The 22,084-nt window shown below is 37.8% G+C and overlaps 2 protein-coding genes across 6 annotated transcripts in view; one reads left to right on the forward strand and one right to left on the reverse strand.

Annotated features, from left to right (window-relative positions):
* Positions 1-9,895, forward strand: part of DNAJC24 (DnaJ heat shock protein family (Hsp40) member C24) — a 41,973-nt gene extending 32,078 nt beyond the window's left edge. For both annotated transcript variants that reach the window (XM_054828929.1, XM_054828928.1), the window contains exons 4-5: positions 3,286-3,354; positions 4,342-9,895. In XM_054828929.1, coding sequence (XP_054684904.1) covers positions 3,286-3,354; positions 4,342-4,466 — 194 coding nt within the window. In that variant the 3' untranslated portion in view covers positions 4,467-9,895. The remainder of the gene's footprint in view (positions 1-3,285; positions 3,355-4,341) is intronic.
* IMMP1L (inner mitochondrial membrane peptidase subunit 1) overlaps positions 5,588-22,084 on the reverse strand; it is a 37,407-nt gene continuing 20,910 nt past the window's right edge. For all 4 annotated transcript variants that reach the window (XM_054828927.1, XM_054828925.1, XM_054828924.1 and 1 more), the window contains exons 5-6: positions 10,431-10,541; positions 5,588-5,722 (exon numbers count right to left, since the gene is read on the reverse strand). In XM_054828927.1, coding sequence (XP_054684902.1) covers positions 5,654-5,722; positions 10,431-10,541 — 180 coding nt within the window. In that variant the 3' untranslated portion in view covers positions 5,588-5,653. The remainder of the gene's footprint in view (positions 5,723-10,430; positions 10,542-22,084) is intronic.

Genomic DNA, 22,084 nt, shown 5'->3' on the forward strand with positions numbered 1-22,084 from the left:
GTTTTGAGTACTGTGATGACCTTGATACTGAGTAGATACTATGAACAGTATTTGATTGACAATACAGATCTTTAACTTTTCTTAATTATGTGGTTGTTGTTTTAAAAAAAAATCAATCCTAAGAATATGACAGATAAAGAGCTAGGAAAATCTTTTAAGTATTATGACTATTTTTACTATTACCATAAACTGTTAAAAGGGTTAAATTTCCATTTACTGCTTGCAACCCTTTCCCTAAAACTCAGCCTTAAATAGCCCAAGAAATATTTATTGTATCCTCAAGTGAAACTTAAATACCCTTCCTCTTTTACAATTTCTGAATGACCCAGCAAGGGCTCTAGTAAAGCTTTACTGAACCAAGCTGCTAATAGTTATTTAATGTTGTTCTGTAGCCTGAAAGAATCTCAGTAGATTTTTCCTTTTAATCTCTTTGAATTGCAGGCTCATAAACCTCTCTGATGAGCCTGCCAGTGTTTTCTTAGATCCTGCAGTTGAGACAATGGAGCTGCGGAATCCTTTCACCTCTTGTTGTCAGACAAATCCAATAGATGGCAAAGCCAGGCAGGCTGTACTTCTTGTGAATTAAAATTTGTTTTTCAAGTTATTGTAGATGATCAGGTCTTCACAATTTTCCCTATGTGTTCAGGAACGTGTTTCAGAAAGTACAATTGGTTGTACGCAGAGTTCTACGGTTTCAGCAGATGTCGCATATAAGTAAGTCTACCATAGAACTCAGTACTGGTAACAATACCAGTCTTAAATAACCTTCTCTGGGAAGGGAGTGAAAATCAGACACTGGTTTACTTCAGAGAACCACTAATGAGAGAGTCATGGCTGTAATAATAATGATGTAGATTAAATAAGGAAGAGCACAAGAAATGTTAGAGTCACTAACACACTCTGTGAAAACCGTTAGGTTTGTAGTTCTGCTTGAAAGCTCCCCAAACTCATACTGGGCTGTGCCTCTGTTTTTCAGTCAGTGGCTAAATCGGTTTCTGCTGTCTTAAGGTATGTTAGATTGGGTAGTGTATTTAATAGGAGAACTGGAAAATAAAAAAGCTTTGTTCAACTCTGGAAAATAAGTTTCTCGTGCTTGAACCAGATAAGCAAATAAATGCAGCGTACAGAACTGACTGGCGGTTACTGGATTATGTGCTAAGCTCGGAGACTTACTCAAGTCGAGAGTACTAATTGAAAATTTACATCTTTTAAGATAACCAGTAAGACACTCTCAGACTTGAGCATCAGCCTAGGAATGACGATTTCTGTTTAGGCTGGGAATTGTACGAGTGATTAATTTTGCCTGTTGCATTTTTAAATTTTTTATTTTTAAAATTACAATTGCAGTAATGAATTAGAAAAGTTTGGTTGAAATTCCTGAGCTTCATATTGTACTATGTTTGGAATAGAAGAGAGGATAGGTTTTTCTTAGCCACCTTCTTCGTTGCTTCATGAGTAACTTTACTTCAGGAAATACGGCAACCTCGTGAATTTGCATCTCACCAGTTCTCTTTATGGTGGCATGTGGTCCATCTGCCCTTTTTGTATTTTCTACCAGCAAGACATGACCCAGACCTCCACCTCCAGTCCTATAAAACTTGTTCTGAGTGAAATCCTGCTTCATGAATTCCAAATAGGAAAGCCTGGTTTCTTTTTTAACCAAATTTTTCAGTACCGATAAATGAAGTTTAGGAAAACCTGTTCTTCCTACAACCTAAGAGACCATTTTCCTTTGTGAATTTTTCTTCCAAGTATTAAAAAAACCAGGTGCAATAGCAAGGACTTTTTCACACTGTTCTCAGTTACAGAATTGTCCCTTCTTTCTACTTCTCAGTCCAGAGCACAGCCCAGTTACACAGAAGCAGCTGGGGACCATTTAGAATGATCTAGTGATTTGGCAGGGCAACCTCTTGGGAATTAAAAGAACATAAAATAATCTGGGCCTCTGACTTTTTCAGCAAGTGCTCAATAAGTAGTTTTGGAATAAGAAATTCTTTCATGGCCAACTTTTCATAGAAAGCCACAGACAACACTATATGCTCTAGAAACCTTCATGTTACTGAACTATAAAACCTGTTTAAAAACTCACTGATCCAAGAGAAGGAACACCTACTTTCTCAATAACAACCCAATTTAAACCTTAAATAAGCACTAAGCTCCTGAGTCTTGGCAAATCTAAGGCATTTCTGTGTATGTGCTAAAGATCAGCTTTCAGGCATTTCTGGTTCTTTAACATACAGCATTTGGGGAGTTGGAGCTTCCAGGTGTCAGGCAGCAGCTGGGAGATTTTCTGTAGTAAGTTCTGAGGGAGTTGTGCCCTTTTTTATATTAACTTTTCTGGCTTCACTTGTAACTTTGTTGCCAAAATCTTATATTGCCAAGTTAAAGAACTTGATGTCAACTTTGTACATCAAATATGAGTGTGCTGAGAAATTGCAAAAACCAATTTCTATTTGCATGGCACAGTTTTCATTTGGTAATTTCAATTGTATTGTACAATTTTCATTTTATGCTGAACTCAGTGTTGGAAGAATCTGGGGGATCAAATGGCAACAGATCGCAGGGGTGCAGGCCAGAACTGACCTTCTTTCTGTGTTGAAAGGCTCTTTGTCATAAAAGAACGCTTGGACTAGTCTTCCTCTAAAAGCATTTTTCATCTATTTCATTAGGAATACCTTTTCGTGAGAATCTCGGTGCTCTTCTCACACACAACCCTAACATTTACTTGGTGCTTATTGGAGGGATTTTATTTGGCTTCTCCTTTCTAAAGGAGAATGGGTTGCCTAAGGGTCTCCATCTGTGGAGATATTTCAAATCTGACTGGACATGGTCCTGGGCTGACTCTGCTCGTGCAGGAGGGTTGGATTAGGTGGTCTTGAGAGGTCCTGTCTGACCTCAACCATTCCATGATTTTGTGAAAAGTACAGGTAAGCAGCCATTCACAACTTCAGCTTGTGGAACTGTAGTTACAGCCAGGCTTTTAAAAGATATTTGTATCAAAACAAAATTGGGATGTGCAAAAGTACTGGTTTCAGTAGTGTCTTAATTTCAGTAATACGTCTTCACCATGTATTTCTCCTAGCTCCAGTAGGACATTTCCCAGCTTATGCAAATATGGAAACTAAAGTTTGAGACAACTGCATTTTTAACCGGTAACATGGTCTAGGTATGACTCTCTAGTAGGGACCAGACTGACTGCTAGGTATATGAAACTATTAACTTATCAGGAAGAAATCAGGACCTGTATATTATCAGGATTGAACATCTGTCATGTTTTCTTTATAGAAGATAACCTGACAAAAGAATGGCCGCTACATGCCCAAATTTATCTTGAGGATATGTCCTGGAATGAAGGTATGAGTGCCTTACTACTTGTTCCCAATGCCTTTCATTGTCACTGCAAATGTTTTATTTTTTCTGCATCTTATGCCATTTTGTTGTCTTAGTCTAAGTTCTGCTTTTTTATATTTTCCTCATATTTAGCTGTTCTGTTCGCTGCGAGACCTGAATTGGAACTGAACTTTCTGTGATACTTAATTTTGCATTCCCTCTTCATCTCTTCCCCCTGCCCTGCTTGGGAGCTTGCAGTACCACTTTTCACCTGGCTCTCTTCTTGCAGTATAACTGAGGATTTAGATTTCCAGATTCTCCTCAAATGTCTCATGCATCATCTTGTTCTTTCTGTGATGGTAGAATACAGGTGTTTTCATACAGATTTTTCTCATCTGACTGTGTGTTACTTCTCTCCTTCATATTATTCTACCTTTTATCACTTACTGCTTTTTTGATGAATGGGTGCTTATTTTTTACTGTACTGTGGTTTATTTGTTTTTTTTTTAAGCTGGGGTTGGAAAATCCTACCTACTTTCCTTTCTTCTATTTTATGTTTGTTTTCTGGGTTAGCAGTCTGGTTTAGAACAATCCTTGCTCTGTCATATGTTTAACTAATACCCCTTAGTTTGTTCTTAATTGCTCTCCAAAGATCTTTGTACTTTGTCAGAATCAAGTTCAGAAATCAATTCAGAAACACTCAGTGCTGTAGTCATTTTAGCACACATCTGTTTCACTGATGTGCACCTTTTTATTATTTGCTCTTTTAAAGAGACTATGCTGACCCTGGCTGTTTGGCATAAGAATGCCTCACAGTCACTGGAATGCATTTTAAGAGTATAGTTGGTTTTTGAGCAACAAATGGTAGCACAGGTACAGATATTCACAATCCAGCAATGGGAGGTCACAATAACAAAACATAATTTTTGTGTAAGAGCAGCTTTGCAAAGAAAATCCAAAATCTTGATTCTTCTCAAGCACTAAAGGCTTTTTTGTTTTCTTTTTTGGCAGATGAACAATGTTACACTCTCTCATGCCGATGTGGTGGGAATTACACTGTCTTCAAGAGTGAAACCAAAGACATATCTTTGGTTTGTTGTGACACGTGTTCACTTGTTATTGAGATCCTTCAATGATTGTTTCAATCAAGAACATTAAGAGTTACAAACTTTTAAAAAGACTGGACAAACATGGGACAGCATCTGCTAAGACATGTATGTTAAAGAAAACGGGGGTACTACAGGAACAAGTTCAGTCAGCCTTAAGAAAGGCAATGTGCCTATTTGTTCACGTAGCTCTGCAGATGTGAGGCTTGGTTTCTTCCTTCTGCAGCTAAAGAGCTAGTTATTAAAAACTTCCAGAACAGAACACTAAGGTCTGTACAACTGGAATATATCTCATGATCTAAATAACATTTCTTTCCCAGCAAACAACAGAGTAGCTTCTTTCAATCTCAGTCTGTATCAACTATACCTTGGGCTCTACCTCTTAGGTTAAATCCTTTTAACAGCTCAGATGACAAAATTTAATCAGGAAGCATACATGTGAGAATGCCTTGAAGATAAAAGAGTAAGGTGCATTAATGGGAAACAGGCACATTTTCTATGCTAAATATTTAGCTTCGTTAAATCCTCACAAGGACTTGAGCCTTGGAAAGAGGTGGCAGAGACTTGCAGATCAAACAGGCTGGGAGCAAGTCTAGTAACTCTGTACTGGACTGCAACACTGCATCTACATTAACTTTTCGGCTTGGAGCAGGAGCATGCTTTTGAACCAACTCTCTCCACCACCTGAACAAATGCAATCTTCATTCCTTAGACAAAAACTAAGCGGACACTGTGCTCTGACCCTGTATGGTCCACAGGCCCAAATGAGAACCAGTTTAAGGAAAACCCTACACGAGATCTGTGACTGGCAGATCTGGAAGCTCACTGTTACTGTTTTCAGTTCCAATCCTAGCATGCCACACAACTTGCTAATGTAGGCATAGCTTAAATGTGGCTTTGGATGTATGACAACATAATAGTGCATTGTGCCTTTTTCATCCCTTGTTAACAGTCAGTGCTAACCTTGGCTTGTAGTAAAAACCTAAACTTTCTAATAAATCCAAGCACTTACTGTGAACAGCCAGAGGAAACAGAGTAAGAAAGAGGCATATCATTTTTGTTCATGACAGCAGTATATCATTCCCACTTTCAAGTTAGATGTAATCTCAGAAAAAGACATCTTTGTCAAGTAATACTTTTGTTTATTCTAAACAAAAATAGTTCCATTGATTTTAGTAGAAAATATTATGAAAGCTGGCAATAATCACTTAAATCTTTTAATCATCAAGAAATCTATGGCCATTGGGGCTTGCACGTAGAAATCCAAAGTCAGTCAGAGGCCATACCTGCAAAATAAAATACAGTTACAAGAGGTTTTTATCACAACTCGAAGTTCAGTATTTTCATTTGTTATTGTTGTGTTTCATAAACTGCATCATTTTTTAGCTCTTTGATTGACAGGATATATGAACTTTCCTCACCTGTGTGTTTCTTTTATTAGGGGTAATAAATACTATATATCAGGAGGAACCATCATTCCATAGTGGCTGGGGACAACACTGATTTATACACAGCATACTTTGCTATGGAAAGCCTCACAAATTACTTTTTTTTCAGCCTTGGAAACAAAAACATTCCTAGAAAATATCTTTCAAATTCAAAGTTTTAAGTTGTTAAGAGGTTTACAAGCTAGAAAAGACAAAGCATATATGTTTGATCCATCTAGGAGAAGAAGGAATACCACGAACATTACCTCCCAGTGAAAGTAGTTCTGGGAGGTGTACATTTGTATTTTCAAGCTGGGCATTTGAACTGCAAACACCAAATCTTGGAAAAAAATTCCATAAGCGTATAGGTAAGCTTATACCATGCAAGTATGTATAAAGGGGTGGAGTGCCTGCCACCAGCAGGGGCTTCTCTGAGTTAAAGGAGCACAAATATGACCAAATACAAGCACAAGTCTCAGAGAATGATGCTCATGAGTAAGAAAAAAACTTTCTCTCCAGAAATTAACTATATAGCTGTTCATACTACTGAATGCTCCCAGGAGTACTTTCCTCTGAACATTCACTAATTACATGTAGGCTGGTCTTGGATGCAAAAAAAAAACGTAATAGGGAATCAAGGACATTCTTTTATACTTTGTCCTTTGTCTCCCTTGACTACCTGTGTCTCTTCGCTCACGCTCTTTCAAAGATGGCACAAGGGGATCAGCAGGAAGAAGGCAAAGAGATGATGTTGAAGAATGAATGCCCTCTGTGGCTCTAATCCCATAAAAATCTCACAGCCCCTGCTTAAGATGAAGCAACCTAGACAGAGAAATATGATGCACTACCTTGTTCCCAAAGCATCTGTTAGTAGGATGTTTATCTTACTCAATTTTACTTAGAATTTGATCTTAAGGAAGGTATACAGTCACCTTCCAGGAACAGCATCTTACTCCTTGAGTTCACGGAACAGCCACAACACAGAAGGAGTCTTTGTTGCTTTCTGTGTGGAGCGAAGAAGTAATTTTCTTACTTTAAAAGAGGAAGCACAGTGCCAAGGTTCAATATTTCAAACCCTGTGACTTATCCCCCGCACCAAAGACAATGACAGGAGAGGCAGAGGCAGTTAAGGATGGGAGACCGAGTAGCACGATGTAGCATCACCTTACTGCTAGACTGGGACCATGCGGTGCTAGAAGCTCCCTGGACTTGCCTCTGTCAGGCCCCTTGCAGCACTGGGCGAAGTTGCCATCAGTTGGATTGTGCCTGGGCCCTCAGGAAGACAGAAGGACCTCAGGTTTTCTGCAAAAGGCTCGAAGCGCTCTCATGCAAGTATCTTAGAAAATACATGTCTTTTTGGGATGTGCGTTTAGGAAACAACATCTGCTGATATACAGAAGCACACAGAGGTAATGTCATGTGTCTATATGCATGTTTCTCTATTAGCCAGCAAGCTGTTTTAAGTTAAGTTCCACACAAATAGAGAGAGATACGAACCAACAACAGAAAGATATTTGTGATCTTGATTAGAAGCAAAGCTACAGCATTGAAGGCTCTCCAGAGGGCCTATACTGGCTGTAAAAGGGAATAGGAATATCCCATAATCTATCCCAAATCTAAGCTGATTTGAATAAAGGCCCAGAGAAGGAAATTTCTTTGGCTGTTCGCTATGGCACAAATCTCATTTCAGGCAACTCAAGTCACGCCTATTGCAACTTGATTTTCTTTCAGTGAAAGTAATCAACTGTTTTGACAATTTAGTTTCAAATTCATCACAATAATCTTAGTGGTAGACTTAGAATGAAAATGATGTTTTATCTAGTCTGTGTGCAGGAGAGAATGTGAGAAATAACAGTCATGGTTGGAAAGGAGACAGAACAAGCCCTCTGTGTGAAACAAAGACATGCCACTTGTGTGTAGCAATTCCCAAGTTGTGACAGAAGTTGACTCTGACTTGTTGGTTCAAACCGGGTAGTCCAATTAGCAGCTATTTCCCCTTGCCCTCTTTGGTTTGGCCTACATAGATTTGATCTGATGGCTGGGGGAATAAATGGGGCTAAGTAGCTCTTTTGAAGATACACTACAGGTCTGTTTTTGACACGGAGCCCAAGTCCAGGGAGGACTATCCATAGGATATCCTATGTAGGACAGGATGAAGCATGAGTTCTGTCAGGGTGGGACTCCCTAGGCTTTTACTGAATTTGCAGCTACTTTGATTTCAGTGGCCTTTTTATGGAATGAACTTGTCTCTCAGAGTGGCAGTTGATGTGCTGGCTGAGAGGAAAACAGGGCAAATATAATCAAGTATCGTTATTTCTGTATGGTTTAAAAACTGGTATACCAACTTTGACTGAGAATCTTAGGTCTAAACTTCATAGATAAGGTACAGAGAGAATTAACATTTATGTTTTGGCAAGAATAGGTTGCCTAAATAAGCTTGGTACAAGCTTTCTCTCTTCTGCTGAAATCCACTACTTCCAAATTAATTTTTTTTTTCTTTGCATCCATTACTAAAAATGTAACTTAGCATTCAAAGGCACTGTTACATCTGCTTCTCCAAAATCCACTTTAAGGTAAAGCCACATAAGCTTCCATTCTCAAGGTAATAAAAGATTTTTCATGAAAATGAAGCCAAACCTCTACTAGACTGCATTAAAAAGCATATGTAGGCTTCTTGGTCTACTAATTAGCTACCACCACACAGATGAGCTGTATTCTGCTGCCTTTCACTGTAATGTTCAATAGCAAGATCACTGTATTCCAATGTGAATTACCACAAACAAGCCAAACTATAAACACTCATTTGAAGAATAAACTTATTTTTGCTTTTGTGAGGCACCATATACTTAAATCTCATTAAAATGTTAATAATCACTACCCTATGTACCATCATAAAACAACTGCTATAAAATTTAAATAATTATTTTGAAGTATCAAGTGATTGCATATTATCTTTTTAAACAGTCAATATTCTGTAGTCCTAAAGTACTACTTCAATATGTAATATTTGTGTTTAAGTTCCATTCATTTTACAGAGTTTACTGCTGCTAAATTTAGGGTTCAGTCCTGTCAGTCATCTCTCAAACATCTTTCTTGTTGGCGTGCAAGCTGGACACAAATTTACTGCTGTGGAGATACACTATGAATAATTATGGCTGTCCATATACATAGGTTCTTAATAAGTACATTATTTGCTAACTGTCCTCTTGAAGTACTAAACTGTTTTTCTATACTAGTACATCTATTGCAGAAATTTTTTTTCAGTTGGATTATTAATACCACATGCTTATTAAGAGGGCTGTCAGCACATTAGCATCATTTGTATTTTAGCAGTTAATAATCCAAGCTAAAGCTTGGGTCATAAAAATAGCCCTATTTAGAATCAGCACTTTTCCCCTGGTGTACATGGAGGCAAACAATACAGAGAAGGAACAGAGCACACTCAATAAACACTAGAGAAGAACTCAAAGCAAACGCTATCCTGAAAGAACAGAGGTCAGACAAAACTCTGTGGTGGGGCTGAGGGGGACATGTTATTTGAGGTTTAGTAAGCAATTAGGGATTATGGTTAATAGCTGCAAGCTTTTTTGAAAAGTCCTAAGTTGTGTTCATAAAAACTGTAAACTAAGTACATAAAACTTTGTTAAATTGGAAAGATCTAATCTTCCCTGTGCATGTAATACAGCTGTCTGACACTGTATTTTTGTGGATGTGTTCAATATAGAAAGAACGGTTTTCAAAACCTTTTTTTTATTGTTCTGAATGGCACCATTTTAAATCTAGCTTTCTAAAGGCTGGTGCATAAGTCTATAATACATACTCTGTTGTTTCTTGAACTTTTATGGAGAGAAAATTATCTTAGTTTATTCTTTTTGGTAAATGAATAAATTAATAATGCAGACATTATGGAAAAGTAATTTAGTGTGAAATAAAGCTGTAGAATTGTTGAAGCACGAGAAGGAACCATGGAGGTTTATACAATACAATATTAATTCAAAGCATTATTTTTTTTAAATAAAAAAGTAGTGGACAATTATGGTGGCACAGATTTGATTGTACTGTTAAGACTTTTTCACAGACTTGGTTTAAAATGCAGCAAGGCCAGTCTACGTGTCTGAAGTATCTATCCAAGTCCTAGAAACATAACCATTTTCTCCATCTTTGTTTTCTGAGCTATCAAACTACATTTCTCAACAACAGTGAAATATGGAGCTGCACTCTTCTACCATTTTGCAGGGGCAAGAATCAAATGAAGGATGGAACGTATATCCACACAGTAGGGGGTCCGTGTTTTTATCAAGTTTGGATTTGCTTGCAAAATAATTCATTCAGTTTTCAGAAGCAATGACTGCTCAAAGAGCACTGCTCAAAAACCAAGTCCTCCCTCAAAAAAACCCACCCACTGTCATTGAATTATCATCCTTTTACAGCAAGTGGTTGGTGTGTTCAAGCTTTCCTTTACAATTTGCTTTGGCCAGAGAGTTAAGGAGGCAGGTTTTGTTATCTAATACCCAGGCATTACAAATGTATTAATGCAACTATTTTTAGATACTATAAATATATATACCTTAAAACAAATGCGTCCTCTTATCAGTCCATAAGGAACAGGTCCATAGCACCTGGAATCTGTAGAATTCCTGAGATTATCACCTTCTAACCAAACATGTCCTTTAGGCACCTATGATTAAGCGAGATTGAAATGTAAAAAGAAAACAGAATAGAATGGTATTAAGCATAGTCTGCCTTGCAATATATTGCCTGATTCCTGTGTTCTGTATTTTATGGCTGTATAATGAACTAATTTTTTATTGAATCTAGTAAGACACAGTGCCAGATTTGGAGGGATGAGGAGGAGTGCTCCAAAGTATCTGTTCTATCATGTGCTCAAAAAAACAATGGTTTGCAACAAAAAATCCAAAATGAAGATGTAAGAGGTTAGACCAATGTGACAGGGTCATTAATTTAATAGACTTCAAAAGAGGTCATTAGGATGTTGACTGAAAATCTGCCCTCCTGTCGCAGTAACAGCATGAACAGGGCAGCCACACACTCATCAACATCCTGGGGCCAGCACCAAGGCTAGACCTGTTAGTAGATTCATGATGAACTAACTGGTAATTGATTGTGACATCAATTACGAATAATCTCATCATTTTATCGGAGTAGGCTTGTCAAAGTTCTAATTAAGATCACAGTTCATTCTATGTGCAAGCAGAATCCACAACACATTATATTGCAATAATGATGATCACAAAACAGCAAATCCCTTTTTATAATTTGAAAATTAATGATGGTGACCTTATACTATATGACAAAGACCTTTCATTACCTATATATATTATGCATTAACTATATTACATACCATAGATTCATGGCATTCACTGACTCAGTGACAAAATGAGAAATAGCAACATAGCTGTATTAGTTACCTAAATAAAAGTATAAAGCTTTCATGCATTAAAAAGTCGCTACTATACATCTTAGTTTAATATTTCCACTTGGAATATACAACACTATTTTGATATGTTCTTTAAAAAAATTTCAGATCTAGATAACCTCTTACAAGTTACCAAATAAAATAATTATTTTTGTAATCTGTTTATGTTTCTAAAATTCTAAACCAGGCTGAAAATTTAAAAGAAGCAACATATTCTCAATCTAGATAATATTTAACATGGACTTTAACATACATTTTCCCAAACCCAAATATGCACTGGAAACATTACTTTGCCCACAATTCTGAGAAAAAAATACAGAAACAAAATGTAAAAAAAAAATTTAAAAAATTAAAAATCATGTGCCACTCGAGTTTGAGCAGTATAAACATCAATGTTTTGGAAATAAGCCACATGGAGTCATAAATACCATAGTCTACATATACAGAGTTCAAGGATAACAGACTGAAAATGAAATGCCACTCTAGTAGTAAAGTCTGGATGTGAACCATTAAGAATAAAAACAGTTCCCCAGACAAACATTTGAGGAAAATACAACTGAAGTGTAATTGTTGGTACTGAGAGGTATCTGGCCAGGTAACACTCACTGGGAACCTCGTCTTTAAATAAGCCTTTTAGGCTCTTGCTTAGTTATGCTCCTGCCTGCCTGTTCCCAGACTGGGATGTGAGGATAGCCCGCTAGCTGAGGGGCCCTTTGTTGAGCTGTGGCAAATGTATAAGCTACAGATTAAGAACCAATAGTTTGTATCAGACAGCGGCAAAAAGAGATAGTAATCATGGAAAGCGTAGCTCAGCCTGTCCATCTTCTCCCAACCCCCACCCCCTGTATTTCTCTGGTATCCAGGATAGGTGCTTTCGGCATGCCAAGAGGGCACAGCCCTGCCTCATCATTTCAGAATCTATATAGAATCATAGAATGGTTTGTGTTGGAAGGGACCTTTGAAGGCCATCTAGTCCAACCCACCTGCAATGAACAGGGCCATCTTCAACTAGACCCAGGTGCTCAGAGCCCTGTCTAACCTGACCTTGAATGTTTCCAGGGATGGGGCATCCACCACCTCTCTGGGCAACCCATTCCAGTGTTCCACCACCCTCATCATAAAAAATGTCTTCCTCATATCTAGTCTGAATCCACCCTCTTTTAATTTAAATCCATTATCCCTTGTCCTATAGCAACAGGCCCTACTAAAAAGTTTGTCCCCATCTTTCTTATAAGCCCCTTTTAAATATTGAAAGGCTGCAATAAGGTCTCCCCGGAGCCTCTTCTTCTCCAGGCTGAACAACCCCAACTCTCTCAGCCTGTCTTCATAGGAGAGGTGCTCCAGCCCTCTGATCATCTTCGTGGCCCTCCTCTGGACTTGCTCCAACAGCTCCATGTCTTTCCTGTGCTGAGGACTCCAGAGCTGGATACAGTACTCCAGGTGGGGTCTCACAAGAGTGGAATAAATGGGCAGAATCACCACCCTTGACCTGCTGGCCATGCTTATTTTGATGCAGCCCAGGATATGGTTGGCTTTCTGGGCTGCAAGCGCATATTGCCGGGTCATGTCCATTTTTTCATCCACCAGCACCCAATTCTCAAACTTGACCAGGTCCCTCTGGATGGCATCCCATCCCTCAGAAATGTCAGCCGTACCACTTACTTAGCTTGGTGTCATCTGCAAACTTCCTGAGGGTGCACTTGATCCCATTGTCTATGTCACTGATACATATGTGGAGCTGTAGACCAACAATATGTCTAAACCCTTTTGAAACCTACCAATACTGTCTCCTTCCATAGTCCCCTGTGTAAAGGAGTGCCAGCTTGTTTGTTTTAAAGTAATCTCCTGCTAGTTTTCAAGATCCTTTACTTGTTCTCCCACTCCTTCACGACAGCAATTCTGCCTGTCCCCTTTGCTATTTTGTAGGCTTACCAGATTGCTGGCATGTGCATGGAAGTGCTTTCTCTGAGACAGCCACTTGGTTTCAGCTAGATGTCTTTGGCCCTCCTCCTGCCCAAGCAGCTTTGCAAACAAATTAACCAACCAGAAGCCAATTTAAAATAAATGAAATAACATTTCTATCCAGAGTCAAATGACCTGTGTAGAATATACACCTCAGCACATGTGGACAGACGTTTCTGAGAGGTCTCTATTTGAGAATGTACCAACATTCCTATTTCCCTCAAAAATTCTGTGATATCCAGCCTATTTGGAGTGTCCAGCAGCAATTGTTAAGTTAGTTGGATATTCATTGTCACTTATTCGCAGTGTACACACCTAAAGCATTCACTGTGTCCACACCTTACATGAGCGTGTTTTTCAGTGCACGTTACAACGCAGAGCAGCATTGACCTTTCTGGTGCAAACTCTCCTGTCCAGCATCTACCAGAACTACAAATCATACAAACTACTGTCATTTTGAAGGACTATCTCAGCAAACATACGAAAAGGAGAAGCATGAATTAATATGAAAGGAAGATTTTTTTTTTTTTAAATGAAATAGAAAAGCAAACCTACATTAACTTCTCGCATTTCTGAAAAAGTGTCACTTCTTGCAACGCACTACTGTTTCACACACAGGACACACCAGCTCCGCTTCTACTTTACTGGTTCCCATGCTTTCTCGCTTTCCCCAATTTGTAGGCAGAACATGGAGCTCATCTGTTACTACATGAAATAAGGACCCCTCACAACACAAATATATCTAAACACTTCTAGACCTTCCCATCTTTCTTCCAGGCTCCAAAAGTATAAAAAATAAAGTGCTTTTGCCACCTGTGGCATATCACTTACTACTTCTAATACTATTAATAATTAGTTGTCTAAACAAGATGTTCATAATTTGCATTCCCAGATAGAACATTTGCAGTAAAGTATGTTCCTATATCCTGAAATTCACCACTTATGGTAACTTTTGTAGTTCTCCATGGAAGGTATGACAGGACCCTATAACTCTAAAATTGTCGTTAAGAGTACTGTCACAACGTATGATTCATCCAGAGATAATACAGTATAATACCTTTGTATGGTGCCTGTCCATCATCTAGGCACTTCACTACAATCTAGAATTAAGACAAGCTAGAAAAATCGCATGAATTACATGAAAATGTAAAACTAAATACCACTGACAGGCCATAACCATTAATTAAAAAAAAAATATATATACACCCCTTTGAAATAAAGGCTAAAGCCAGAAACCTTCAAGGGTTTATGCACCAAGCTATTTCTAGGCCACATCATTGATTTCAGTGGGATTACTCACATTGATTAAAGTTAACTTTCAGTATCAACCTTTGCAGAATCAGGACCCAATCTGAAATGCCTCAAAGCTATTCAAGCACAGTAGCTGGGAATAAGATACATCTTTAATCAAGGAAAAAAGGAAAAAAAAAAAAACTGTTCAAAACTTGTATTTGTAGTAAGAATATATTAATTACACACCAATAGGCTGCTACTGCCAAAAAGCCAAGGCAATGGGAAAGCCACTTGCTTGACAATTCACAACGTTGCATTTTGGTATCTACAGGCCATGGACCATGCACCTCTTAGACAAAATTAATTGTATCTAAGAAGTACAGCGGAAATCACAGTTACCATTGCTACACACTGCAAGACTGTGAATACAAAAAATACTGACAAGAGTGCCAAAAGCATTTAACTTCCACTGGGCAGCATTTCAGTTCTCCCTTACACATAGGCCAGAACTAAGATGTGGAAGTCTCACAAGCCCAACCACCGAATTTTCACATAACTACCTCGTGGGTCCACACAAAACCCGCAATTCCACAGCAGTGCAGGTTCACGCAAAACCACGCAGCCTCTGATTGTCTGCAGACTACTCTGCCTCCGCAACCCTTGTGCCTCTGGTTTTGTACAGATTATCTGAGGATTTATTTCCAAGGAACAGCAGTCCTCAAGCAGAACTGGTTATCTGCGGTGCAGCTTATATGCATGAGAATACAGGACAGTGATCAGACACATGACTCTTCGCCTTCTCCCTTCCGAGGCTCTGGGGGCTCTAGTACAGGAGCAGAGAGACCAGAAGAGCAAGATTAGCATTCAGAACAACTAAGCTTGTAGCAGCAGCTTATTCTGTTTCAGCTCAGATAAAGAAGCATCTTTCACTGCGACAAACTGGCTAAATTTGCAGGGCTGTTGGGGTATAGTTAAAGGGGCAAAACTGAAATACTGGTCAGGTATTTGATGCATACTTACTAGCAGAAAACATTATTTTACATAAATGGGAAAGGGTGGAGGGAGGGAATCAACAAAGCATTGTATTCTTTTCGTCTTTTTTACATGATGCTAAGCTTTGAGTAATCTCACTAACTTCAAAACCAAGAGATGAGATGCCTGCGCTCTAATATGCACGTTAACTGACATACTAGAAAACTAATACACTGCAAAAATTAACAGATTACATTATCTGCCTCAAAAATTCCCCCACACCCAACTAAATGAAAATAAATTTTTGTGGTATGGTTTGGGGTTTTTTTGATTTATGATTTTGGGGGACCAGGGAGGGAGGTACTAAACATGGAGAAATAGGGATTTTTAATAAATAAGTGGAGAATTATAAACAAGAATCTCTTACAATCTCTCCTTTTGGAATTCCAAACACTGTGTTTGTCAGAGAACATCAGCATGTACAATCAGCTGGGAGTAGATGAAGTTTGAACTTTCATAAGGTCACAGGTATTCACATCACCTCCAGCAATATCGAAGTTTCAAACTTAAGAACAACTTTAAATCGTTCCCATGTTTTCTTTTCAGTTCAGAGGCTTCCTTCTTGAGCTATGATAAGAACTAATCTCAGTGCTGGACAAAAGAATAAAGTCTGCAAGTTCTCATCTATCCCTACTAAGGTCTATTTAAGTGCCTCCTACTTTGGTACAAGCAACAAATGTAATTGCTTCATGGCCTGCGGGTGTTCATTTAACAAAAGAAGCTTTTGTGAATAAACCACAGGTGTTACCTTTCTTGATTAAAGTGAAATATGATGAAAGAATCTACAATATCAAATGACAAATTTACTAAATACTGATTAAATTGCCTTATTTAAGTAAATTGCATCTAGTTAGGATAAAATATACACCATAGAAATGCAGGAGTTTGTTTTATCACTCTATACTTAAAAGTCTCACATAACTATTCTTTAATCCTTTATTTACTGATTCAGAACCAAGAGTGAATAATGCTTAACAGATACTCTTTTTTTAATGATCCGGTCACTCTAGGCACCATTTTTCTGTAGGCTTATCATAAATGTTGTTCATATTAAGGTTCCCATCTATATAAACCCCAACATTAATTACATCAATAATTTCAAAATCAGCATAAGTATTTACATTTCCTTTTTTGTGCTGGAAAAAGCTATGAAATGGTAGCAACCACACTGGAACTTTAACAGTATAGCAGATCTTAAATCAGCATCTTCTAAGTATCATTAAAAGGTTGAATTACGTGGAATTTAATACTTCTTAAAAGAATATAACAGAATGAATTTACTTTAAATTCATAGGTACTTCCAAGCAGTTTAGCATTTTCCTTTTACTTACTGAACAGCTTAAGTTGCTTATGAATAAGACATAATATACTTGGCCCAGTTTGTTTAAATATACGTATTAAAAAGAATACATTCTGACCTTGGTCCAGATCATTAGGAGAAAAGGTGACAATGAAACACGGAATAGGTTTTAATACAGAAATTAAATTCACTATGATGAAATATTTATGTTACAAATTAATTCTCTATATTGTCATTGGCTGTTTTAATAGACAATTTATAAAAAGGTAAAGATATGAAGACTTGTCTAAGTTTTGAAATTAATTATTACCCAATATTAAAATCACATAACCTTCAATGGTAGCAATGTTAACTCATATACTACAAGGAAACTAAGGTATATTAACTTAGATTTCAATTTATAAGACATTTTTCTCTATTGTACAAGCATACCAGTTGACCGTTGTTCTTTAATAAAAATTTGGGGAAAGCATTACAGTAATCTGTCAAAGCATTCATTGCTTATTTGAATGTTTGTTTTTTAACCATTGTTGCTCCTTCTAACCGTTGTGCAATGCACAAATAGCTACTGCTGTTCCTGAGCTTGGTTACTTGGAACTTAAAAGGTTTGATCACTGCACTCACTGCTTTGTGGGAAAGATCGCAGAATTTCACATCAGAAATATCTGTGCCAGTCAAATGACGAAAAGATATGCTTTCTCTCAGTATCGCTTTTTGGCTGTTGCAAAAGTTTCCAACTGCGTTAAATAAGAATTCAAACACTTGCATGCATTGTTTACTTTACTTCTACAAATATTTAATGCTGAGATCTAGACCACATTGTTAAATATGCTGATCTGAATCAGCCTGAAAAGCTATATATCCAATTCTAAAAATCTCTAGCTGCAACCCTAAATTTAAAATATTTTTCCTTTTCTAAAAATATTATCAGTTAAAATTAAAACTTAATAGAATTAATAAAAACTATGAGCAAATATTACTGTCATGAAGAGTAAGTAATAAGGCAATGATTCATCAGTCCAAACTATAATTAGCTTTCTTGATTTACAGAAGATCAATATTTTGGAAGAACATATTGATTATAAATCCAGCAAAGATTATGTAGCAGTTTGCATAGACTTTTCTCACACCAATCATTAAGAAGGATTTTATTCTTTTCTTCTCCAGAAAAGAGATGACGTAACAGGGTCACCGTAAAGTCTAGGTTTGAGAACACCTACGGGTTCAAACCCCAACTGGAACTTACTGGTTAAAACACACAACCCGTTACCATCACCGGTATGCCCTGGACAGTGATATAGCTAATAAGCCTGGTAGTACTAATGGCCGATAAATACGCTGAGCAGGCTTAAGGAATCTTAAAAGTATCATCTGCCAGGTCCGTCAAGAGCGACCTCAATCTCTGCTAATCAATCAAACACCTCAGGTCTGCGTGATCTCATCATCTAAGACAGTGGGAAGGCCTTAGCTAGTATGTACAGGAGGAAAAAAATGAAACGGCTCCTTCTTTCAGACATGAAGCTGATCTAGGCAGACTAAAACTTGTGCTCAAGGTCTTCGGTGAGCCCTTGAGAAGTTGGTTTCATCATCCTGAGTAGCTTCCTGGAAGTTGTTACTTAACTTGGAGCAAAGGAATAACAGACTCATAAAATCTTGAAGGTTCAAACTGATCAGACCAGTACAGCCAAGACTGTATTCCACAGAGGAAAAGCATCTAGTGCTACACATTCAGAAATGACTGGTCTTGGAACAACTTTCCCTCAAATCAGTGAGATTTCTTTATGGTTTTCTTTCAAGGATAAATTAGCTGAACAGAAGAACCAGGGCAATGTGTGAGAGCCTGGGCAGAGCTCTCCTTCACCCCAGTGTAGCTGGCCTACACTCCAGACCAGCTCATACAGTGCAGCTGTCTCATCTTGGTCCAGACTGTGGGGAGGAAAGAGCTGTTTGAGAAGAGACCTCAGTGGGAGCTCCTTCAGGAGCCGTGTTTAAGCTGAGCCTCTCGCTGCTGTCCCCTTCCGGAGCTACGGTACCAGCACGCCCATATCTGGCCACCGCCACCCTGGCCCCACAGACACAAGGATAAGCTATGGTGAATGGTACCGGTGCTGTCACATCAAGTCATGCCACTGTTCTTGAAACAGCAAAAACAAAACTGCATAGGTAAAAAGACCAATCCGCTTGAGCAGAAGAAACCCTGGAAATATTGGGAAGCAGATAGATAAAATTCTTTGTGTTTCTTTTCCCTTGAATAATTTAGTTTTGACAAATCAGAATTTTGATTTAGAATTACTTCTCAAAAGATTCAAAATTAGCTCTAGCCATGAACTCTGTACTGGTATATAGAGGGATCTGCAAACTGAACAAATCTGCAAACTAAACAAATAGGCCAAATCAGTTCTCCTTTCCCACCGGACATTTAGCATACCTGCTGCTTAAGACTACGGCATAACTTTCTCTCAAGCCTCTAGAACACTAGAACTAAGGAGAAGGAGAAAGAGTAGGATATTTCTTTTCTCCTGGCCAGCAACTACTAAAACTTACATTACTGAAATACTAAACCATGAGTGTAAGCTAGCTGTCAAGATACTAAGGACAAAGGAGTAAGACCTAGTGTTTTGAGAATTTTAATTGTTACTTAGGATATTTTAAAGAGACTACCCAATGGTATTGAGTGCTCTGAAATATCAAACCACTCCTCAGTGTCTTACGTTGTATATCCAAAATCTGTAGTACTGTCCAGTGATTAAGATATCGTGTTGTTTACATTAACATTATGTTATTCTTAGTATCCACATAATATTATTACTGCATTTGACAAGGACTGTTTAAGAGTTAACAGCGCTGCGCAAGACCACTTCTCCGATCTGCAAACACAGTAAGATGCATTATCTTCGGAATTATGTTAGCTCTGGAGCTAACCACAGGATGAAGAGATGCCATCTCCGCAATGAACCTCATTTTAGCAGAAGGTAAACATACTTCCCCCACATCAGCTAGTCTCACAGCATTAGTGGTGTGTTGTGATTGATTACCAGCAGAGTGTTGCTGAGATATGGATTTGTATCTCAGCTTTTTATCACTATGACTTGCAAAAGGCAGTTCCTTATTTACAGACTGTAGCTGTATTAAGTGACATTATTAGGTACTACTTTTGTTTAAGTGACACAAAGGCTTAGCATATTGGTGGTTTATGACATACAAGCTGTTTTAATCTGATGACTTACCCCTCACTTTCTCAATTTGTAAATAGGAGCTGCAGCACAAGAACATATGGTACTAAAGAAATTAAAGCTAAAGTAAATGGCATTAAAACAAATTCAAATATAACAATAGGATACTCAATCTGAATTATAAAACTGGATCTGTATTAAGACTTTTAAAAACAGGAAATAAAAACCTAAATATGATAATTAACCTTTCAGTTTTTTTAAAGACCATTTCAGGGGTCTACTGTGAGTAATTTCCTTATTAAGCCACATTACTTGCATCTTATAGTTCAATGAATAAATCAGTAAATATATTTTTTAGCAATTGCAACTGGGTCTGAATCATAGAATGGTTTGGGTTGGAAGGGACCTTAAAGATCATCTAGTTCCAACCCCCCTGCTGCGGGCAGGGACACCCTCCACTAGACCACGTTGCCCAAAGCCTCATCCAACCTGGTCTTAAACACTTCCACATTACCTAAAATCAGTAGTTTACCTTTAAGTTATGCATTCATACCACATTGCTTCTGATACAGTAAAAATGTTACACATTCTTAAATGTTTATTACAGTAAATACACTTACTTATATCTAAACACACCATCATTGAGCACAAAACCAAAAAAGAGCTCAGCAAAAGTGCCAGCCTACATATTCCATACTGAATATTAATAAAAAGGTAATGAAAAATTACATTTTCCTAACTTTGTATTACTACAGCAACTTACTCAAAAAAAGGAATTTCATCATCCGTTCCATGTAAATAGGAAGATTCCCCTCATTATTATTCTGCAGATTCTAGCATATAAAGCATCACGTACCATAAAGGGTCCAAGGTAAAGACATTCCTTATGTACTTAAATTTTGAGCACGGGCTTCATTTAGACCAATCAATTTGATACGTGAGATTAGTTCCATCAGCTTGTAATCCAGCAATGACTCCATCAAAGACAGTTTTCTGGTACAGCTTTACACTTAGTGCGCTCTGACAAAAATAATTTTTCTCATAGGATATATTACTTCAGCTAAGTATAGCAGCAAAAGTATTTTTATACCACTATAAAGACTTTCACATAACCGCCATTGCTGTACTGTGTCTCTGCTCAACTGAAATATCTCTTTTCAGAACAACTTACTCAACTTATGTATGATTTATTTTTCATTTTTACTATAGCTTGGAATGTTGGTTTGTTAGGTTTTTGGTTGCTTTTTTTTTAAAAATCTACAGGTATCTACTTGGTTGTCTGCAGCAATAAAGTATCTCATCTGTGTAATTTTACAGAAAGCAAATTGTAAACAGAGTTCTGTATTCTCCTGTCTATATATATAAACCATCCTGAGAAGTATATTCATGAATGAAACAGGATTGGCAGCAGGATCTGATTTAAGCATTCTCTTAGTCTTCAGAATAAGAATCGTGTATGATTGTGCTTCTATGCACATAAATCCCTAACTTAAAATCTGTAAGAGATGCCAACACTAAAATTGACACAGTCACTGCAGACAAAGCACAATTCCTGCTAACATGACCATAAGGATTCCTCTTTTGGGATGACGAGCAGCAGCTCATCAGAGGAGGTTTCCCTCTCAGCTGCATTAAGTATGTTTGTTGTGCTGCCATTATCCTGACCTCCCCAGTAACTGGGTAACTCATCATACCTGACCATTAGTGGGCAAACACCAGGAAAGAACAAAGCAGAGGTTTGAACTACCGAATTTGGTAATATTTCTGGCATCTGATACTTTGCAGTTACTGTACTGCAAGAAGTTTGCAAACATGACAGCAACTATTCACCATCACTCCCCAAAACAGGTGACAAGCTAGTCAAGGAAAGATGAGCAGTTCATTGCAACAAAAACAAACAGTCCTCTGACCTTACGTGCTTTGGAGTCACTGCATTCAAGTATTACTCAGAGATTTCTCATTTTAAAAAAACAACCAACCAACCAATTAGTAGCTTAAAACAACAAACCTCATGACAATTTCTAGGCTTTGCTCACTTAAAGAGCGCCTGCAATTGTACCTTTCTCTGGCAGCACTTCTGGCCT

The sequence above is a fragment of the Grus americana genome, chromosome 5 (assembly GCF_028858705.1).
Source record: "Grus americana isolate bGruAme1 chromosome 5, bGruAme1.mat, whole genome shotgun sequence".
In the NCBI taxonomy this organism is placed as follows: Eukaryota; Metazoa; Chordata; class Aves; order Gruiformes; family Gruidae; genus Grus; species Grus americana.